Below are 21,424 nucleotides of genomic sequence, written 5' to 3'. Positions count from 1 at the left end.
GCCATCTGTCTTTTTTTCTATGCAGCATGCTTGAGTCCCTCATCAAGTCTGCTAAGCTGTTTTGTAATCCTTCAGATGTGATACCAAATCAGTGATATTTTATATGCATTATGCATCATTTCAACTTCAGCTGTGAGGAATATCTTATTCTTTTATCATTATAGAGGAATCCAGCACTGAACATATTAAAAAAAAAGCTGGATGCTATTATGGTCTACCATACTGCAAGCCTTAAAGCAGCTTTGTTGCAGGCTGCAGTAGCATTATTATTCTACAGTAGCCAATACCTCTGGCACTCTGTATTAAGCTGCTAACAGCAATCCTGCAAGTCACTGTCAACTCCAAGGGTATTTTCAGCTCATTCTCCCAACACTCGTGAGAAAGGTCAATAGGCAGCCTCACAATACAGCTGCAGCCCAGATAGCTGTAAGTGGAAAGAGATAATGCATTGTGATTATTCCAATGTTTTATTAGGTAAATATTTTTGTTAGCTATTTTGTTATTTCTGTGTATATTTTTTATCTTGTATTCTTGGATGTTTCTTTGCTCAGGATTGCTTGCTTGCTTAAAAACATTTGGGGACTATTAAGGGGAGTGGGTTGGACATAGAGGCTTATTTTCATTATGAAGTAAAAAAGAATCACAAATTTTCTTCCCTGTCTTATATGGCTTTTAAAGAAGATGTTAACAGCATGTTACGTGATGGAGGTGAGAGCTGCAATGGATTTAGGACTGCTTTATAGACCTTTACATATCTTTTTTTTGTGCTTGATCAGTAGAAAAGATGTGTGCTGTGTTACTATGTCATTTCAGTGTGACAGCAGATTTAAATAAATAAAAGGAGGAAACAAACACTGGGAGAGACTATGCCTCATCAAATATTTCTGAGGTTGTCAAAAAGGATGCTAAGTCTAGACAAAGCTGACTCTGAGCATCGAGTCCAAACATATTAGCCAAGACAATAAGGAGCATCTGTGGATTATCCTTAAACGTGGTTAAAACTAGGAGTGTGAGTGAAAGGGAAAGAAACTAAAAGCACGCCAGTCTCTGCCAGAGGTTAGGGGGCCTGGGAATTAAGGTACTTACTACATCAGTAGATGTACTAGGGCAGGATAAAGCTAATTCTGAGCTTTATTTGCTTATAATCTACTTTCCACGATTTAACATTCAACAATATTTTAATAAAGTTATTTGGAGTTGCCCACATAATATTTACTGTGGGCTGTAACTCCTGGAATTGTTCCCAGTTTGATCTCTTGAATGAGAGCAGTTGCTTTGCAGAGTACTGCAGAGCAGGGTGCTAGGGCCCCCAGTGCATTCATAAACCTTGCTTGTCCTCACCTGGGGCTTCCACATGAGCTGAGGCAGCTTCTCTTGGCCTGAACTGTGTTGTGCCCAGCTATATCTCTGTCTTGGTGACTGGTTTGACTTGGGGCCTGGCTTGTCACTTCGCTTTTGCTTAATGGCAAAACCATTACTGTCCCCAGCACTGCTTTGCATAGATGCCTTATTGCTCTCTACAACTACCTGAAGGGAGGCTGTAGGCAGGCAGAAGTTGGTCTCTTCTCCCAGGCAACCAGCACCAGAACAAGAGGACACAGTCTCAAGCTGTGCCAGGGGAGGTTTAGGCTGGAGATTAGGAAGAAATTCTGCACAGAGAGAGTGAGTGCCCCTTGGAATGAGCTGCCTGGGGAGGTGGTGGAGTCGCCATCATTGGAGGTGTTTAGGAGGAGACTTGATAGGGTGCTTGGTTGCATGGTTTAGTTCATTACGTGGGTTGGATAATAGGTTGGATGCAATGATCTTGAAGGTCTCTTCCAACCTGGTCTGGTCTGGTCTATTCTATTCTACTTTGTGGCACTGTCTTCCCTGACTCCAGGCTCACCTTTGCGCATGGAGGTGTCACAGTCCTGCTGCTCCCTAACTGGGAACGTCACTGATGTGTCTCAGTCCTTCTCACCTCCTCTTTGAGTTCAGGGCTGGGAAAAGAAGGATGCTGAGTTCAAAACAGCATAAACTTCTAAAATGGAAATACAAAATGAAGGTACACAACAAACTGGTTGGAGGATACAGGAAAAGAAGGAGAGTGAAATCAGGGAAAGGACTGAGTGTAGGTATAGAAGGCTGTTGGTGTAAAGTTTGGAACATAACTGCAGAATGTTCAGAAGGAACATTTCATGGAGAAATTTCTGTGTTCTGCAGAAGCAGATGGGATCAGACAGTGATGATCAACTTTTCATATGCTTTTTAAAGTCAAAGTATTTAAAAAAATCTAATGGGTTCATGAAGTGGGAGGAAAGGGATGAATCAGAAATAGTAGCACAGAGGGGATTATATATAAATGCATTTAAGTACAGCTAAAGGATTGAGATGTGGGTGAATGTGTGGAAAAAGACAGAGATCTTAAGTGCTTACGATTAGAGGGATCTCCATGTCAGAAAAATTAAGTGATGGCCCACTCTGGTGGTTGGCACTCCCATGCTTCTTCTCTAACGTCGATGCACCAGCTCCCTGGAGAGTCTTCAGAGCACACTACACCTGTAGAAAATGGAGCTGTCTGCACCTTAGAGTGGGCATCCAGGGACCAAGGTGATCACACTTGTTTGGACAAGAGTAAGAGTATACAGGAATGCTGAGTGTCAGAGCATATGGAGAGGTTCCATGTGAATAGTGATGGCCAGAAAATGTTTGTTGTTTTTTTTTTAATAATTTTGCTTGTCTTTTTCTCTAGTGTAGAATGTCTATGTTCCCTTTAGTTTTATCTTAATGTATATGCTCTTAATTTAAAAGTTTAAAACTGGTTACAGAGCAGAAAGAGCTAGGGACCATCATGTTTACTGCACATATGGGTTTTTCCTGACACTATTGGTGCTTATTACTTTCTCAGGACCCTTTAAGGAAGCCCCTTAAAGCTCCTGGAAGCCTGTAGCCGCACATGCTGTTTCTTTCATGTGCCTGGTATCCATCTGAGACACCACAGATATCACTTAGGAAGGTTCACACTTACATTGTGTGAATAGTCATGGCAAGAGATGGCCAGTAGGTAACATTCAGTCCAAAAGTACATGGGCAAATCTGCAAGTTCCTAGGAGATAAAGGTGATTTCTTGCTCTGTGACAAGATTAACAATGTTTCAGGCTAGTCTTGATTAAGTGTAAATGGTATCTCTTGTGTTTCTGGTCTCCCAAGGGAGTAAGTATCCCTGGAATGCTTTCAAACATGGGCCAGGTACTTTCTCGACAACAATCTCTCTATGTGAGACCAATGCATTTTCCTGCATGTGAGAATAGAAAATATCTGTTGCATTTAAAACAGAAGTATTTGTGTGTGTGTATTTTTACAATGTCTGTCTGTTCTCTGTACTTGCTGCCCTTTGGCAATTCCTCTAAGTCCATGGCTTTCCTTCTCTCACAGTCCACTGGACATAACAGGGAGACCTTTTATATTCTAGAACAGACTGGGAGTCTCTCATGGAATGTAAAACGGCTGCCATATCCTAGTTAGAAGTTAGATGGAAAATACAGAATGAAGCAGTGCATCTGTCTCCAGAATTAAAAGAAACAGACAAGAAAAGTCTGGGAAGTCTACAGATGAGACCTGCTATATACATTGGGCAATTGCCAGATTTGCCGTGGACTGACTTCTAGCAGGAAAAGCAGATTCTCACCTTCACCTCATTTTCTTCACCTGAACCAGGAATGACAGGATGGAGTATATGTGTTGTATGGAGCTGAACAGGCTTATCCCTTCCGGGATGGGTTCTCACACAAAAGACTATGTTATCTGTGTCTCCTGTTGTGGTATGTTAGGTTATGTGTGTTGTTGTATCAGGAATGTTTTTAAGAAACAGTAGAATATTTTATGTTGTATCTGCTGGATGATACTTCATTTTTTCTCATGTTCATACAATGTACTATTGATAAGGTCTACCTAGTCATAGTTACATGTCACTGTTCTCCTGTTTCAAAAGCAAAGAACTGAAAACAATGCTGTCTGGTATCAAGTAGATGACACCTTGTTAAGAAGCATTGTAAAATTGCAGTGCTCGTTCGCAGGGACCAGAAGGGGGCACAAATTAAAGTCACAGCACTGGCAGCTTCCCAAAAATTGTCCGCAATAATGGAATTTGCTTTCACTTAAAAACAATAGAGACACATAACAGGTGAAAAATTATTATTGATGGCAAAATTAAGGAATTTAGGAGTACCCAGGAACACCTCATGACTCTAGGAAGTTAATTCTATGTTTTTTCTATGCTATGCTATAGGCTGTGGGAGGAACCGGACATGTAGCTTTTCTCTTAAGGTTGCTAATTCGTCGTGTGCCCACGCTGGGACAGAGAAAATACCACACCACAACCATCAGTTTGACATTTATTAAGTTCTGAGTTACTCACTTTGTGACCTAGACAACTTTTAAAAGGAACATTATTTTGTCACTTTATTCCACCATGGCATCGCACCAGCAGATGCTATAGGTAGATCGCAGGTACTCTGGCACCGCTTAGGCATATGCGCAGGTGCCAACTGTCATAACGTTCCTTCTCTCCCCATTTTTTGTGTTGTTTTCCAGGTCTTCAGTCACATTTCTTCCCCCTGGCACCCCACTATTACCTCACCCTCCCTTGCCGCGACTGCCGCCTTGGGGGCAGCTCTTCCGCCGAAGGCGCAAAAGCGGCACGGCCGCCGACGCACCAGCGCCAGGTGTCCAATAGCGACTTCCAACACGTAGGCCTGGCCCGCGCGGGCTGGCCGCAACCAATAGGCACGCCCCATGCAAAACAACACGCCGCGGGATGGCGATAATTGGCTCCGTCGCAAGCGTGGCGGAGCGCGCGCGCTGGGCCGTTGCAGGGTCTGGTGGTGCCTCCGTGACCGACAGCTAGGAGCCTCATACAGGCTCACCGCTTATTCCGTACGCAGCGTGTGCCGTCTTATTTCACAAAACTGGCTAAAGTCATCAGAGGTGGAGGGAGTGGGGAGGTGCTTCTTTCGTTAGCTCATTCATTAACAGAGCTCCTTTCAAACCCGCACCCACAGATCCGTCCCGAACTGATTCTCGCAGCCCCGCTGCTTCTGGAGCGAAGGCTGGGCCAAGCCCTCACCGCCAGTGCGGCATCAGCGTCGCGAGCCCTGCAACCAAACCCGCGAACCGGGAGCATCCGCTGAGCCCGCACGACTGGTGCCATAGGCTGCAGTTGTGGGGCAGGCTCGGGCTACCGGCACCGGGGCTCGGGCCGCCTGTGTGCTCCGCCACCCCGCGTGCGTCTAGCGGCATCTCCGCACCCCCAGCACTGTGCGAGTGGCCGCGACTCACTGCGACGTTAAGTGCTCGAGTTGTTAGCGGGTGTTCACAGTGAGACCGCGAGAGTGTGGGGGGCGAGGCCGGTTTCCCCGAGCGTGCCGCTGGAGCAGTGGAGCGGCACCCTGATCACCCACCTCTCCGTCCACGGGACGGGAGAGGACCGGTCCCTGACGGTCAGCGGCAGATTAGCTCCCCCAGTCTCCCGCCCGCGTGGGGATCACCCCACGCGCTAGCTCGGGGGGTGGTGGGCGCGCATGCGCAGGGCCCAGCGCGGGCCGGCGGAGCGGAGGCGGCGGCGGCAGCGGCTGGAGAATGTCGGGCGCGCGGGGCGGTGGGCGCGTGGCCCCTCCCCTCGACGGGCGCGCGGCAGCCGCAGCGGCGGCGGCAGGGAGGGGAGGAGGAGGCGAGGAGGCGGTGCCTGTGTCGGCGCTGGAGGTTGTGTCCTTCCTGGGGAAGCTACTGTGCGCAGTCGCGGTGCTGAAGGCGGCTCTGTACCTGCTCCGTAGAGTGTGTCTAGCGATGGCCTGGAAATCGGGAGGCGCCAGCCACTCTGAGCTCATCCACAACCTCCGCAGTGAGTCCTGGGCTGGGGTTGTGGGCGGGCGGGGCCCCTTTCGCCTCGGCCGCGGGGTGTCCGTTACCGGCCGCACGCACTTCGCATTCCCGCGGCGCCCGCCCAGCCGCCAACTGTCAAGGAGCGGCGCCGGCGGGGGGAGGAGGCGAAGGCGGCGCCCAGCCGGGGGGTGTGTGTCTGAGTGTCCGTACGGGTCCCTCCCGGGAGGGGCGCGGCGAGCGCCTCCGCCGTCCCGCAGCTAGGCGGAGGGCGGCGGCCGCTGGTGCAGGGCGGGCCCGGGCTGTTGTTGCGGAAGGAGATGCGGCGGGAGGGGCGGCGCCGTATGGCGGTCCCGATGGTGGTCCCGAAGGGGAAGCGCTGTGCGGCAGCTGTGGTTGTTGTCAGACCGCCGCCTCCTCCCCTCCGTTCCCGCCTCGTCGTCCTCGGCCGTGGCGGCAGCTCCGGATGGCCTGTGATTCCACACGCGCCGAGTTCGGCGTCCTTTCTGCCGGGTCAGCACGCCCTGCGGGCGGTGGGCAGCGGCGTCCTGAGGCCCCTCGCAGGGCGGTCAGGGGAGCGGTGGTGTCGGCGGGCGCACAGCGGCTGTCCTTCGGTCCTCCAGGTCCGGGCTAAAGGCGGTGGCACCTGCCCGGGTTTGGGAGACGCGCCGAAGAGGCCAAGGTTGTATTCGCAGGGTGAAATGGGCGTGTGGCAGCAACATGCTCGTGAGGTCCGAAATGTTCTCATTTAGCCCCAGTTTCCAGCCGCTTCTTTCGAAGCGGTGGGTTGGGACCTGTGAGACGGGAGAGGAGCTGTCGAAGTTGCAGACTTGCTGTCGCTGAGCTTTACGGTGACAGCCCCGGACATACCATTTTGTGTCCTTACCAAAGATTTGTGCTGTCCCCGTGCTGAATGTGGAACGTGTTGGGCGTTTGCGCTTCCCTGATAATCTTTAATACGTCCTGAAGTCTCCAGGGTCCATTTGCATGCGATCCAGGCTGACAGTACAGGTTGATAACACCCTCTCTATTCAGAGCTTCTGTTTTTCATATTAGCCTCGGATTAAGCCTTGTTGGATGCACTTGTAGTGTCTCTTTTCTTTACTCTTGGTCCATCCCATTCTCTCCTCAAGTCCATGTCCTAAATGTAAAAAGATGCAGAGTCAGAGCCTGCATTGTGGCATTTGTCTCCTTAGTGATGCTGCAAGACCATAGATAAAGCAGCCAAACAAATAATGCTATTATTTTGAATACATACCAGAATCATCCTTGCTTTAGTCTCCAGTCAGCTTATGTTACGTGGTCTTTCCCATCTTTGTGCCACTCTTTTGAGAACTCTTTCATCCAGCAGAGCAATATGTGCTTAAGTGACTTCCAGTTTCACTGTAAAAACTGTTTAACACATAGGTAACAGCTTGTCTAGTTATGAGAGTTGCAGTGTGTTTTGTTTTGGTTTGCAACTGCAAGGGCTGGAAATACTGTTTTAGTGGAAGTCTGTTCCCTTACACAGCAGAAGAATACTTTCTCATGTAAAAATTAATGTCAAGCTCCAAAAATCTATCCAGAAAGTAATTATTACCAGAATTGTCTATGGCTCTGAGAACCTGAAGGCAAAACTGATTTCTTTGTTGAAGAAAACAATGACAGTGTTTTTCAGCACATGGAAACTGTTTAGAGCTTTGCAATAACAATGATAACGAAAAAGCTAAACTCTAGTATACTAGTTACTATACTTACTATGCAGTATGGGGAATTGGGAGTCTGTAATTTCCCCCTGTGTTTTGCATATGTATGCCAAAGTATTTCGAGTGGTGTTAAATAGTGGAATGGAAATAAAATGTTGTGGAGGCATAAAGGCTTTTGGTCTTGAGGCAAGATTGTGGTGTTTACCTCCGTGAGACTCCTGTGACAATGCAGGGCTTACATCGGGGAGTTACTGCATGATTAAGACTGTAACTTTGAAATAAGTGCTCTCCAGTTAAGGTGATGCCTTATTGCTGAAGTTTGGAACAAGTTTAGAAGAAAGTACTATTTCCTATAATATGTAATTATTTCTTTATAACAAAATAATTTGTCATAGAAAAACTATAATGTTCTAGAGAATTTGTTTTGAGTAGTAGATCCCTCGATTTTTTTATTTTTAATTTTTTTTTTAACTCTAAAGCCAGCTGAGTAGCATATAATTTCTAGCAGTCATAGAATCATAGCATTAACAACATTGGAAAAAACCTCAAAGATCATCAAGTCCAACCTGTCACCCAAGACCTCATGACTGCTAGACCATGGCACCAAGTGCCATGTCCAATCCCCTCTTGAACACCTCCAGGGATGGTGACTCCACCACCTCCCCAGGCAGCTCATTCCAATGGCTAACAACTCTCTCTGTGAAGAACTTTCTCCTCACCTTGAGCCTAAACCTCCCCTGGCACAGCTTGAGACTGTGTCCTCTTGTTCTGGTGCTGGTTGCCTGGGAGAAGAGACCAACACCTTCCTGGCTATAACCTCCCTTCAGGTAGTTGTAGACAGCCATAAAGTCTCCCCTGAGCCTCCTCTTCTCCAGGCTAAACAATCCCAGCTCCCTCCGCCTCTCCTCATAGGGCTTGTGCTCCAAAGCCCTCACCAGCTTTGCTGCCCTTCTGTGGACATGTTCAAGAGTCTTAATGTCCTTCTTAAATTCAGGGGCCCAGAACTGTACAGGAGCACAATGACTTCCCTGCTCCAGCTGGCCACACTATTCTTGATGCAGACCAGGATGCCATTGGCCTTGGCCACCTGAGCACGCTGCTGGCTCATGTTCAGCCAGTGTCAATCAGTACCCCCAGGTCCCTTTCTGTTTGGCAGCTCTCCAGCCACTCCGACTCCAGCCTGTAGTGCTTCATGGGGTCTTATGATAGAAGTAAGAATAAAAGGAAGGTGAGGGTTATTTGATGTTGCCTGAGTGTTTATCCTCTGTGTAACTTCCTAACTGAGTGTGTAATTTGGTTTGTGTATATATATAATTTAGGAAATACTGCTCGTTGTAGCAAAACATGGTATGTTTTCTTTTTCAGCAGAGCCTTGTTGAGAGGTTGCTGGTGCCTTTACACCACAGGTCTTCTCTTGACTGTGCTTATAGAACTGCTTGTGAGGGAGGCTGTGTTGTATGTCTAGGTTGCTTTCTCATTATTCTCCTTGTGAAACATTGAGGTTTAAACTTCTCAATATCTGTGAGATGTACTATTATGGTTAGAGAAGCAGTGAACTATGTGTGTGTAAGTGGGCTGAGAAGAATGGGAGTTTCTTAAACTGCTTTTGCTTCCAAATGAAAACATAAATAGAAAACTCCTGAGGGGTACATATTCTTTTTATTTAAAACAACTATAAGCATTATTCATTGTAAGTTGATACTGACAGTTTCTAATGCTTTTACTTTCTTGAATAAAATGCTTTAATTTTGTAAAACCAGATTAACATTTGGTTGCTTTACTGTTGCCTTAACTATAGAATGAACTTTTCTCTAATGATAATGATTATTAGATATTAGAGTAGTGATAGGTGCTTTTATGTATTTGCATGCAGATTTAGGCAAGTATTCTTTACAAGCCTTATCTTTGCTTTCATGTCTTAAAAGGGGAACTAATGAAGAAGGTGCTGGAACTCTGCATATTTCTCAGTGCATACTTCGACACAAATTTGTGAAGAATGTTGTACGACTTTTGTTATTTTGATTATTAGTTATTTGTTGCATTGGAAACATATTCTTGTACTATTAATTTGAGGCATCATAGATTCACAATTCTCACATACATAAAATAAATTTGCTTAAAAGTCAGTCTTTTCTTCACAACAAAAATGCTGTCCTTGAGTGTGCTGTTTCCACCAGGTGTTCAGCTGCTTTGTTTTCTAGCGATTCTTGAAACTACTCATTTTGACATGCTTTATTGTCTCTGTATATATGATTCTTCCATCATTGAAACTATTAAAAAACCCCCCAACTTTTCACTTTTGTAGAGTAATTATTTTGATCTTTGCTTCTTCCTAGCTGAAAAGACTTGAACACATGCCTTCAAACTTGCAGACTTTCCCCCTAAAAAAATTAAATGAAGATCTTCTAGCAGGTGACACTTCTAGGAAATGATGTGCAGGTTACTGTAGAGTTAGAAATCATGCTAAACATAGAAATAATTGACTGTGATTAAATATGTAACTCCGACTGTAGTTTATTTGTGTTATTAAGAAGTTCTTCATAGAAAGAATTATGGTCCATTGGAATGGGCTGTCCAGGGAGGTGGTGGAGGCACCATCACTGGAGGTGTTTAGGAAGAGACTTGATGGGGTGCTTGGTACCATGGTTTAGTTGATTAGATAATGTTGGATGACGGGTTGGACTCGATGATCTCAAAGGTCCATTCCATTCCATTCCATTCCATTCCATTCCATTCCATTCCATTCCATTCCATTCCATTCCATTCCACTGAGTCTCTTTCCCTCTCTGGACTGAGACACCATTTATTGCAGCACTCTAGTTGTGTGAGCAATGCTACTACATTTTCATGATGGTGCACCTTGGCTTCCAGCTCCTCCTATTTATTGCCAATGTGTGTTAGTGTAGATGCACTTCAACTGGGCTAATTGTCCCACTACTCTTTTGTGAGGAGAAGCTCTAATTCCTACCTGACTATCCTCAAATGCTGCCATGGTTTTGGACCCATCCATAACCCTTGTGTCTCCACAAGAGCTTTAGAAGAGCTTGTAGTGATAGAATGAAGGAATGGATTGAAGCTGGAAGAAGGGAAATTTACAGTGAGGGTGGTGAGACATTGGAATAGGTTGCCCAGAGAAGCAGTTGGATGCTCACTCCCTGGAAGTGTTCAAGGCCAGGTTGGAAAAGGCTTTGAGCAACCTGGTGTAGTGGAAGGTGTCCCTGCCCATGGCCAGGGGGTTGGAACTAGATGACCTTCAAGGTCTCTTCTGGCCCAAACCATTCCATGAATCTATGAATCTGTCTTTGCCACAGCATGGCTTTCCATCCCCAAGCCTTCACTGAGGGGGAAGAGCATGTTTTTGGATGCTTATTTATATCACAGCACTTTATAATCAATCATTTTAGTGTAAAAATATTTAGTTCTTATGGTTGATTGAAGAAATATTTATTTAGTTAATTTCTGAGTTTAATAGCATCATACAGTTTTATGTGGCTACCTGAAGCTGTTGTGAAATGGAAACAAGTTTGCAAATCTGTTCCTTACCAGTGATTACAGTTGCTTTTGGAGTTAAAATGATGGAATCTCAGGTGTTTTGCTTCAGTGCAACTCCCAACCTTTTTTTTTTAAATGCTACTGGTTCTTTCATCTTGCAGTATCAGGAGGTCACTAAGAGCTGTTAGTAAGCTTGGAAAGAAATGCAGAATGTTCATGTTTTTTTGAATGTTTGTTTCTCTGAAGTCATGTAGTCATGTTTGTTAGTGTCATTGTAACACTTGTTTGTTTTTAATTTAAACTACCAAATGATGGCCAAAAGACGAAGTTCTTTCAGAGCTTGAGATAAGTAAAGTTTTGGAATTGCATCTCTTCTGGATTGACTTCTGAGAAATTGAATGCTGCTACATTGGACTTGATCCCAAAATAGTTTTAAAGGCTTGCAAAGTTTAAATCCAAAAGAGATGGTCAAACAAATGCAACTTTAGGAAGTCTTCCTTATTTCTTCTAGTATGGCAGCTTTGTGTCATTTTGTCCTAGGAGCTGGGGTCATGTTTTGCTGATCTTTTGATTTTCCTCAGCTTTTGCATAGTAATAATGCCTGATTGAATGAAACCACCTTCATCATAACAGAGTGATCGTGGGGTTGGTCTGCTGGTCTTGACAGCATTGGATTTCTGCAAACAGATCAGAAAAGCTATTACATGGAATCTGCTCAGTAATGTGTAATACGTTCAGCATCTACCTTTCTTTAAAGATCTGCTAAAGCTGTTGAAATAGTCTTGCCGTAAGTCTTGATGTGAGGAGAGTTCCTTATCCATCTGTCCCATGCATCTAAGTTTATCTTAATCTCTCTAACAGTTTTTAGTTACTACTGATGGTTGTTGCCGTTTTGTGTTAAGCTCTTCAGTTTTGGCATTCCATGTGACTTGTAAGTGAAGTTCAGCCCTCTGAAATGCAGAGAGATCAAGATGAGCTTGGAGGTGAAGTTGCCCTTGTCTGTGTACAGGTGTTGAAGTTTATTGGAATGTCCAGTTCTGTTTTTGCAGGCTGAACCCAACATTAAGGTAATTTTCTTCTTTCATATACTCCCAGAAGTTTCTTCACCCAACTGCTGATACAGATTTGTATGGTTTTTTGTGATAAAGATAGGCACTGTAGGACTATGAGGAACGAGCAAGCATGCCTTCCTCTTCTCCCAGAGGAAAAAAAAAAGTACTAATGTTTGCAACATTGACATATAGTATGAAAGAGTATTAAAGCTAAATATGTCTAAATATGTTATCTTGCAAACTTTCACATCTGTGAAAATTAATAGAGAACTCTTATCTATGATACCAAAATGGACAGGCTGTTTTTGAATGTGATTGTTACTAAATAGGGAAGGAGTAACCCAATAAAATAGAAGGTAAATTCCTATTCAACTGAATCTTGAGGATGTATACTAGTTGTGTTGAACTCAGCTTTTGGTTTCTATGTGGCTTTTACCTCTGTGTTTTGAGTAGAATTTAAATGCTATATAAATGGGTTTTTTTGCATATGTATTTGTTCATTTTGTTGTGTTGGTGTTTGTTAGGTTTTTGGTGTGTTGTTTATTTATTTATTTTTTAATTTATTTTACCTCTTTGGGTTTTTCATGTTTATGTTTAATTTCTGGACTCTAAGTCTACTTCTGATGGACTTGTGCTTTCCTCAGTCTTTCTGTTCTTACATATGTGAATGACAGACACTCAGGTGATTATTGTCAGTTAACTGTATGCAACATTCTGTTTGAATAATGTATTATTGTGAATCCCAGTCACAGTGATAACAGACATGCAGCTGAATGGTTGAGGCAAACACTCAATTATCAATTATCAGCAAAGCACAAGAGGCTTGCCTGTATGAGCAGTTAAAAAACAGTTGTTTGCAAACACCTAGTTTTGCTTTCTTTTGAACAAAGAGCTTTGTGCATTTTAGGGCCAATGTTCTTTATTGGATCTTTATATGCTAATCCATAACTTCTTATTCAGACTTTACTCTTGAAAGTTGCTGGTTAGAATCATGGAATTGTTAGGGTTGGAAGGGACCTCAAGAATCATCTAGTTCCAACCCCTCTGCCATGGGCAGGGACCCCTCACACTTGAACAGGTTGCCCAGAGCCATATCCATCCTGGCCTTAAAAACCTCCAGGGATGGGACTTCCATCACCTCCCTGTTCCAGTGTCTCATCACCCTCATGGTGAAGAACTTCTTCCTAACATCCAATCTGAACTGACCCATTTCTAGTTTTTTTTTCCCCATTCCCCCTAGTCCTATCACTACCTAACACCCTAAAAAGCCCTTCACCAGCTTTCTTGTAGATACTGGTGGGCCACAATAAGGTCTTCTCAGAGCCTTCTCTTCTCCAGACTGAATAGCCCCAACTCCCTCTGTTTGCCCTCATAGGAGAGGTGCTTCAGCCCTCTTAATCATCCTTGTGGCCCTTCTGTGGACATGTTCCAGCATGTCCAGATCCTTCCTGTAAGAGGGGCTCCAGAACTGGACGCAGTACTCCAGGTGGTGTCTCACCAGAGTAGAGTAAAGGGGGAGAATCACCTCCCTCAACCTGCTGGCTATGCTTCTCTTGATGCAGCCCAGGATGTGGTTGGCTTTCTGGGCTGCAAGTGCACGCTGCTGGCTCATGTTGAGCTTCTCATCCACCAGCACCTCCAGGTCCTTTTCTTCAGGGCTGCTCTCAAGCCAGTCCCTGCCCAGCCTATATTGGTGCCTGGGATTGCCCCAACCCAGATGCATGACCTTGCACTTGAACCTCATGAGGTTGTCATGGACCCACCTCTCCAGCCTGTCAAGGTCCCTCTGGATGGCATCCCTTCCCTCCAGGGTGTCTGCTGCACCACAGAGCTTGGTGTCATCAGCAAACCTGCGGAGGGTGCACTCAGTGGCACTGTCCATCATCAACAAAGTTGTTAAACAAGACTGGTCCCAGTACTCATCCCTGAGGGACTCCACTTCTCACTGGCCTCCACTAGGACATGGACCCATTGACAGCCACCCTTTGGGTGCCATCAAGCCAATTCTTTATCCACTGAATGGTTCATCCATGAAACCCGTGCTGCGCCAGCCTGGAGACCAGGATGTGGTGCGGGACAGTGTCTAAGGCTTTGCTCACGTCCACGTTAATGATGTCAGTTGCTCGACCTGCATCTATCAATGTTGTGACCTTGTCATGGAAGGCCACCAGGTTTGTCAGTTCTTTCTTTTGCATGGGTCAGAGACATTTGGAAACTTAGTTGTTGCTTGAGTAATTTTAATCTGTTCAAGTTGGATGTGTATGCATTGTGGTTTAAGACCTCTGTATGATTTAAAAATATCACTGTTTAGCTGAAAAGTCATCTTAATAAGTGAAGCACTCTGCTGTGGTAATGGGGAGAGTAATCTGGAGAGAAACTGAACTATGTGGGTGCTGAAATAGTCCCACAGTAAATGCCTGAGTATTTTATTTATGTAAAGCCAGCAACAGGAGATGTTTGAGTAGCTGTTTATAGTTTGTATAGAAAGCTTATGTGATGGATTTTATCATAGTGCAATGAGACATCTTTTTTCCAGTCTGGAAGCTAGTATTGCTGTAAATGTTGACTGCTAGTATTTTACAGTTTTGTTGGAAACTTGTGTGATCAACAGTCAGGATACCATCAGTGGTGTAGGCAGTTCTTTGAAAAATAAGCACTTCAGTAATGCATTTGCTAAATAAAAAGTTAGGTTCTTGTTGCAAATCCATGGAGACTTTTCAGACTTAAGCTCTTTTTTCCTTGCTTGCTGACAGCCCAGTTTCCCAGGTTACATTCAACAATGGTATATTTCCACCTTCAAATCCAAAGACTGCACTGTGGACTCTTCCTGTTTTCATGGTGTTATTTGTAGAAAAGAAGCAGAAGAGGGAGAGTTTTCAAACCATGCTCCAATTATGTCAAGTTGTCATTGCCGCAGTCTGCACAGAAAACCTGAACTCTGCAGGCTGTGCTCACTCCAGTCTTAAGTGCTTACTTTTCAGTTTCAGGCTGTTGCAGCTTAGGAGTTTTGTTGGTATCACTCTAATAAACAGAGTTTCCTTTTGATATAAAGTTGAAGTTGGTGTGTTTGTATATTAGCTTTTGCTTGTAAACACTTCATAACTTCGTATTTGAATTGCTTGCAGTATTGATTATTGGTCTTCAATCCAGCAGTCTCCTTGAGTAGAGTCTTCCATGCATGTTATCAATGGAAAGGGTAATCAACCTATATATATTTAATTGTGAATTATTTCTCTGCAATATGCAGCTTCCTTTTAAAAAATCAGAAAATGTTTTGCATTGGCATTTATTAATAAATTACTGATTATTGTCCCATTGGGGTTTTTTGGCACTTAGAGGTGGCATGAAATCAGAATATCATCTTTGAAATATAAACTTTTATTATTGACTATTTTTTTTATGGCATTTACTTGCTTTCTGGACTTAATTCAGAATGTGATAGAGGTTTGTTCCAGACAGAACTGAGATCCTGTCATTTGGTCATCCTACTGCAGGAAGGAAAGGACTTTAATTGGAGTTCAGTACCTTGCTGTTGTTGTGTTTCTCTATATTCAACCATGAGACTGAGAAAAACTGTTTTTGTTATTAACAGAAAAAAACCAAACCTGCAAAGTCAATACTGACTTCAATGTTTAGGGCTTGATAGCTTTTTTTATTTCCCACCTAAATTTTGTTGTTGTCAATTTGAAGAACAGTCTATGGGGTGATAGTGTGATGCTCTGTAATTCCACCTTCTTAGCGAGAGGGTATATTTTTTTATGAAGAGGGAGCATTATTCAGTAATTGAAGTACATGATTGAGACACAAGATCCAGATTCTCCTGCTGGGGACTCTGAGTATGAGTAACTTGCTTAACTTTGTTGTTGCTGATGAAGAAGATGACACTAATCAAAACCAGTTCAACAGCAAACCATGTGTTTGCTGAATGAGAGCATCTTGAATGTTCAGTATTTGTAGAATATTAATAGCTACTGTTTTCAATTTTTGTTGGTCAGTTGCTTGTCAGTGTAAGCATCATACTTGATAAAGTTATACGTACTTTGGATGAAATGAAGTTCCATGCTTTGTTTTTGTGGCAGTTTGAGGCTGTGGGTGCCTTTAAAACCCAAAATCTTACGGAACTCCAGAAGGGCCAGTGTCCAGCAGGTGCACTGGAAGATGTATTTCATACCTATAAGTCCTGCATCCCTATAAACTCGCTGCAAAATGCATTTTCTTCCCTTTTCCCTCCCTCTCTTCTCCCGGGAAGGATGCCCAGGCTCTTATCTCTCTTGGCGGGGAAGTGAGGCCTGGTGTCAACCTTGGCAGTGCTGCCAGTAAGGCCTGGAGCTGCCTAATTGGAGCCTGGAGTTGCCTAGCTGAATTTTGTGCTGCGTCACAATGGTGTGGTATGGAGGGTAGAGAGGCTTGGTAGGGAGGGGGCATGAAAGCTTGGGTTTGTTAGCCTGGTTTAGAGGTTTGTGTGAAGCTTTGGCTTAATGAGCTTCCGTGTCAAGCCCAGACTATGGATTTTGGTGTATTTTATATGCTTTACTATGCTTTGTACTGTTGTATGTAGTTGTAAATAACATTTCCATTTAAATTTCTCAATACTATCCAGTCCTTTGTGTGAACGATTTTCCTTTTGCCCCTTTCGGAAGAGGTAAAAGAGCAATCTGTCTCACTCTAAACCATGACAGTTTTGCATCGACACCCACGGTCTCTGATTTGGGGGGTGGGGGGGAATTCAAAAGCATACTTTGGTTAAACAGATTGGGAGAAGAATGGATAAAAGTAATAGAATGGAGGCAGAATAGAATTTACTTACTGATACTTTTTTAAGTAGAAGGATGATGGGAGTAGATGAGACAATTGTCAGGCATGGAGCTTTGTAAAAAGGGAAAGTGGATCATGGATGGTGTGAAAGAATTCTGGAAGAAGCCTGCTGTTACAGCCATATAGAGGGAAAACTAGAGGAAGCTCTGAAAACTAGAGGAGGTTCTCAGCCTTACAGCCCTGAAGTTGCTTTTTCCAGCTGGAAGCTTGATCTGTATATTCTCTGCACGTTTGTTTCCCGCCCCCCGCCAAGACATAAAAGGAAAGAGCAAATGGCTACCTGTAGCTTCTAGAATGCAGGCATCTATCTGCACAATACACAATTTCAAGGACTAAATTGCTATTTCTAGCTCTTTCTTGGGTACTTCTGAGCTGCTACTTTTTGATCTCCCTTCTACTCCCCAAACCTTGATCCCTTCAGTGCTTTTATAGTCAGCTCTGATTATTCTCCTGCCTCTCTTTTTTTAAAGTATATTTAATTTAGAGATATGAACTTCTTGGTGATACCTAATGAGAATCTAACATTAATTTTTATTTTATCCCACTCTACCTTATTCACAGAACTGATATACAATGAATTTGAAGTGGTCAGGGGAAATAGATTTGTTTGGTTGGTTTGGGGGTTTTGTTTGTTTTGGTTTGTTACCTTACTTTGTCAGTTCTGGTTTGTTAATGGATTGATTTGTTTATTTTCTTCTGGGGTACAATTTTGGTCAGTAAATAAGCTTAGGAAGTCTTACAAATGTTTGCTGTCTTGGATTGAAAGACTTGCATTGAAATGAAGAGTTTCCACTATCTGGAGGTGGAGTTTAAAGTTCTAACTGAAGTCAAAGTACAGGATAAGTGTAATGTGTGTACTCTGTGAGGTACATATATGCTAGAATAATTCTAGAGAGAAGAATGTTTTAGAAATAATTCTAAAAAAGAGTTTATTTTAAAAGAGTTGTTCTTTTCCTTAACAGTTTTGTGGTATATTCCTTTTGACACTTTGACACTTTGTCTTCAGACCAAAAAACCAAAATGTTTCAGAGGTTACTTTGCTCTCTGAATTCAATCTTCTCTTTTATAGGATAACTAAATTTGGGACACAGGTAGTAGGTAAGAAGAAAAGGAGGGGCAGGATGGAACAAAACAAACCAGCCCCCCCCTGAAAAGAAACTGGTAAATGTAGTTGGGAGCACACTGTAAACAGTCAAGGAAGCCTCTGCAGAAGTTAGCCCAGGCCTAGGCACAGGTGCCTAAGTATTGGTAGTAATTTAAAAATCACTGGTGTGACTCAGTTGGGAGAGTCTTACAAATGCTCTTTAATTTGATTTTTATTTAACTGCATTTTGCAATAGATTTTAGAGGTACTCAAATTATCTTATTTTCTCCTTTTAAATGTAATTTTCCAAATAAATCTTCCTTATTTAAAGTAAGTAGTTCAATGAATCAGCCACTGTTGAAATTTCATTTATTTGTAGTTCATACTGTCTTTTAATGGAAGTGATTGGTTGGACTCGATGATCTTTGAGGTCTCTTCCAACCTTAGTGATACTGTGATTAATTTCTTCCATTTGCTTTCTAAAGTGTTTTGTTACTCAAACATCTCTTTAGAACTTAAAAAAAAAGTTCTATAAAATTGCAATAAATTGGCTGCACTGCACAGTCCTTCTGATGGTTTTTACATGCCTGTGCATTTGCATTTCATTTTGAAAAGTGAACGAAGATTCAAAGTGTTTTATATTAAAACTTTTTGGGCCTCATTCTGCCCCAGCATAAGAATTCTGATTCTTTAGGAGTATCTTTACAAAAGGTATTTTTTTTTCTTTTGCAACACAAAGGAGAAACAGGTCTTGAAAATAAAATGGTGAGCAAAGATGCTGCAGCCTGACATTTCTAACCCCCTTTTGTATATTGTTTTCAATGGATCCACAATAATTACATAGCTTTTAGAAATAAGAAGTCTATCTTGTTTGACATGTAGAGTAGTATCAGGTTTTTACTTGACTGCATTTTCAGAAATATCAAAGGTGTACATGAAGCTGGGTTTTTTTAGAGGATAGATCTTTGCAAATGGTCCCTGCTGTTTCTGAAAAGCATCTGTAACTGCTAGGAAAGTCTTCTTGAAAGTTCACTGTCTTAAGTGATGTTTGATCTATGGACCACAGCTTACATTCTAGTATGATGAAGAGTACAGTGTTAGGGAGGATAAGGTAGTGTGATTATGAATATTAGGAATACATTAATATAATTCACATACATATGCATTACAGAATAGAAATAATATACTTTATTTCTTTGTTTATTCATAGAAAATGGAATAATCAAATCAGACAAGGTATTTGAAGTAATGCTGGCTACAGACCGTTGTCACTATGCAAAATACAACCCTTATATGGATTCTCCACAGTCTATAGGTAAGAAAAAACTGTTACAATCTTGTAAAAATGGTTGAGACTTGTTCTGATTTACATAATTGTGACTATCTTTGTCATATATATGTTAAAATTGTGAACATAGTTTTTATGTTTTTCAATTTGAAGGCTTGTTTGTGCTTTAGTAGTTTATTTGCTACCTTTTAATTGTGTTATGGAATGCAATTGGCATACTTGAATATAGCAAGTAGGAAGCTATTCTTTAGTCAATATTAATGTGTAAATATGTACTTATTTTTTTAAACCACAGCAATTTGTGGTGGTGCAGCTGATTTTTAAATACTTAAAAATCATTTGTATCCAGTTTATCAGAAACAGTCTTTTTATAGAAATGATTCAGCTGAAGTTAATGTGGAGTTTCTGAAACCTCTAGATGAGATTTTTTAAAATATTTTTTTTTGAAGTATGAAAATAGGCTTTACATGGGAAGATCTACTGATAGAGCAGTTGTTTAGGACAATTGTTTCCCATCCAGAGCCCAGTTTTCTCTTTCAAAGGCAGGAGAACGAATTATGCAAATGCACTAATTTTTTTCCCCCTTCAATTGTGGATGCTGAGAACTATGAAGTATAATAGGATTTTAGTATTTTTATGGGAAAATTCTTGAATATGTAGTAGTGAGTGGTGAGAATTATGAATTGTATTGGGATGTTATTGGCTGTATATGAAAATTCAAAAATCTTTTAAGATGCATATATACTCAAAAAGCTTATAGATATTCACAGAAACGATTATAGATAGCTGTTCCTCTGTGTTTTCTCATGGGTTTGTGCTGTTTGGAAGGTAAATGAGGTTATCACCTCCAGAAGTTATGTGTTCTCCACCATATCAGACTAACAATTCAGGTTTGAACATAGGGTCTTAGTGAAAAAAGCATTATGTTATTCTGTGGTACGTTACTCTTTTGAATTCAATATAGAAACTTCCCCCCCGACCCCCAGATTGACACGGCATAGCTTTCAGATAAAGTACCTTAGCTCACTTCTAGAATACTAGTGTAACCTTTGCAGGGGGTGTGTGTGTGTGTGTATTGGGGGGGTGTTGTAGTGCCCTGAATGAAGGTGACAGTGAAGGTATTGCATTTTAGTGAGGGTAATACAGTTTGTAAAGTTATCTGTACAATGCTCAGTGTGTTCTTTCACTCTCTTGTTTTGCAGGTTTCCAAGCAACAATCAGTGCTCCACATATGGTAGGCTTTAAACTTACGTGATGAGTATAGATGATTTTATAAACATCAACATGCTTCTGAAATAAAATATTTATTCTAGCAAATTTGCTCAACAGTTGATTGCAGTGATGCTGTTGTGAAATGCCTAGTGGGAGGGCATAGAGAAGATTAAGCCAGACTTTTCTTTGAGATGCACAGTGAAAAGATGTGCTGTAGTACACGCACACAAAAAAAGGCATCACCTGAAATAGTGATTTGTTTCTAGAATGAAGAAAAGGGTACACAGAGCATAGAAAAGCACTAGAACAGCTTTTGCAGATTGTGAAAATTCTATTCTTTAATACACAAAGAAGCTGACTGGACAGGGCTCTTGGTAGCCCAATTTAAATTGCCTCTGTGGTGAAAGAGGGTTGGACCACAATTTCCGGAGATCCTTTCCAACTTGAATTACTCTTACCCTATAGTTTATAAAAATACAAGAATTCAGGAGTGGATAAGTATGGTATGGTATGGTATAGCTGTACTGCCTTTAATTCTTTGAACAGGGAAAAAAAATCCAAACACAGCCAACAACCACAAACAAAAACTCCAGCATACATATATATATATATATGTGTGTGTGTCTGTGTCTGTGTGTGCATATATATACATATTTATATATGCATATCAATGTACTGAGGTGCAAGTTTTTTGCCAAGTGATTTGAGTCTAGGTTTGTAGGACTTAGTGTTAAGAGAGGATTTCTGTATGTAGATATAGTACAGACATAATTTTTCTGTGTTTATTTGTATGAGATGAAGGATGAATAGATGCATATATTTTGTTATTATATGGAAATGTTAGCCATTTTATTCAAGAAAAATCAGAGAAAGAACTACCATAGCTAAGGGACAAAATAGATACTAATAGCTTTTTCAAAATTTTTACTTACCTTTTAAT

At 42.2% G+C, this 21,424-nt stretch overlaps 1 protein-coding gene across 3 annotated transcripts in view; it reads left to right on the top strand.

Moving 5' to 3' along the window:
• The first annotated feature begins 5,469 nt into the window (after nt 1–5,469).
• The window catches only part of PCMT1 (protein-L-isoaspartate (D-aspartate) O-methyltransferase), a 36,389-nt gene continuing 20,434 nt past the window's right edge, over nt 5,470–21,424 (top strand). Inside the window, exons 1-3 of one of the 3 annotated variants that reach the window (XM_054162711.1) lie at nt 5,470–5,878; nt 19,195–19,299; nt 20,475–20,506. In XM_054162711.1, the coding sequence (XP_054018686.1) occupies nt 5,617–5,878; nt 19,195–19,299; nt 20,475–20,506 (399 nt within the window). In that variant the 5' untranslated portion in view covers nt 5,470–5,616. The remainder of the gene's footprint in view (nt 5,879–19,194; nt 19,300–20,474; nt 20,507–21,424) is intronic. The other 2 variants (XM_054162712.1, XM_054162713.1) reach the window with 2 other exon arrangements.

Source organism: Dryobates pubescens, chromosome 6 (assembly GCF_014839835.1).
Source record: "Dryobates pubescens isolate bDryPub1 chromosome 6, bDryPub1.pri, whole genome shotgun sequence".
In the NCBI taxonomy this organism is placed as follows: domain Eukaryota; kingdom Metazoa; phylum Chordata; class Aves; order Piciformes; family Picidae; genus Dryobates; species Dryobates pubescens.
Note: the sequence above shows the minus strand (reverse complement) of the source record. Positions and strands in the feature narration are given on the sequence as shown.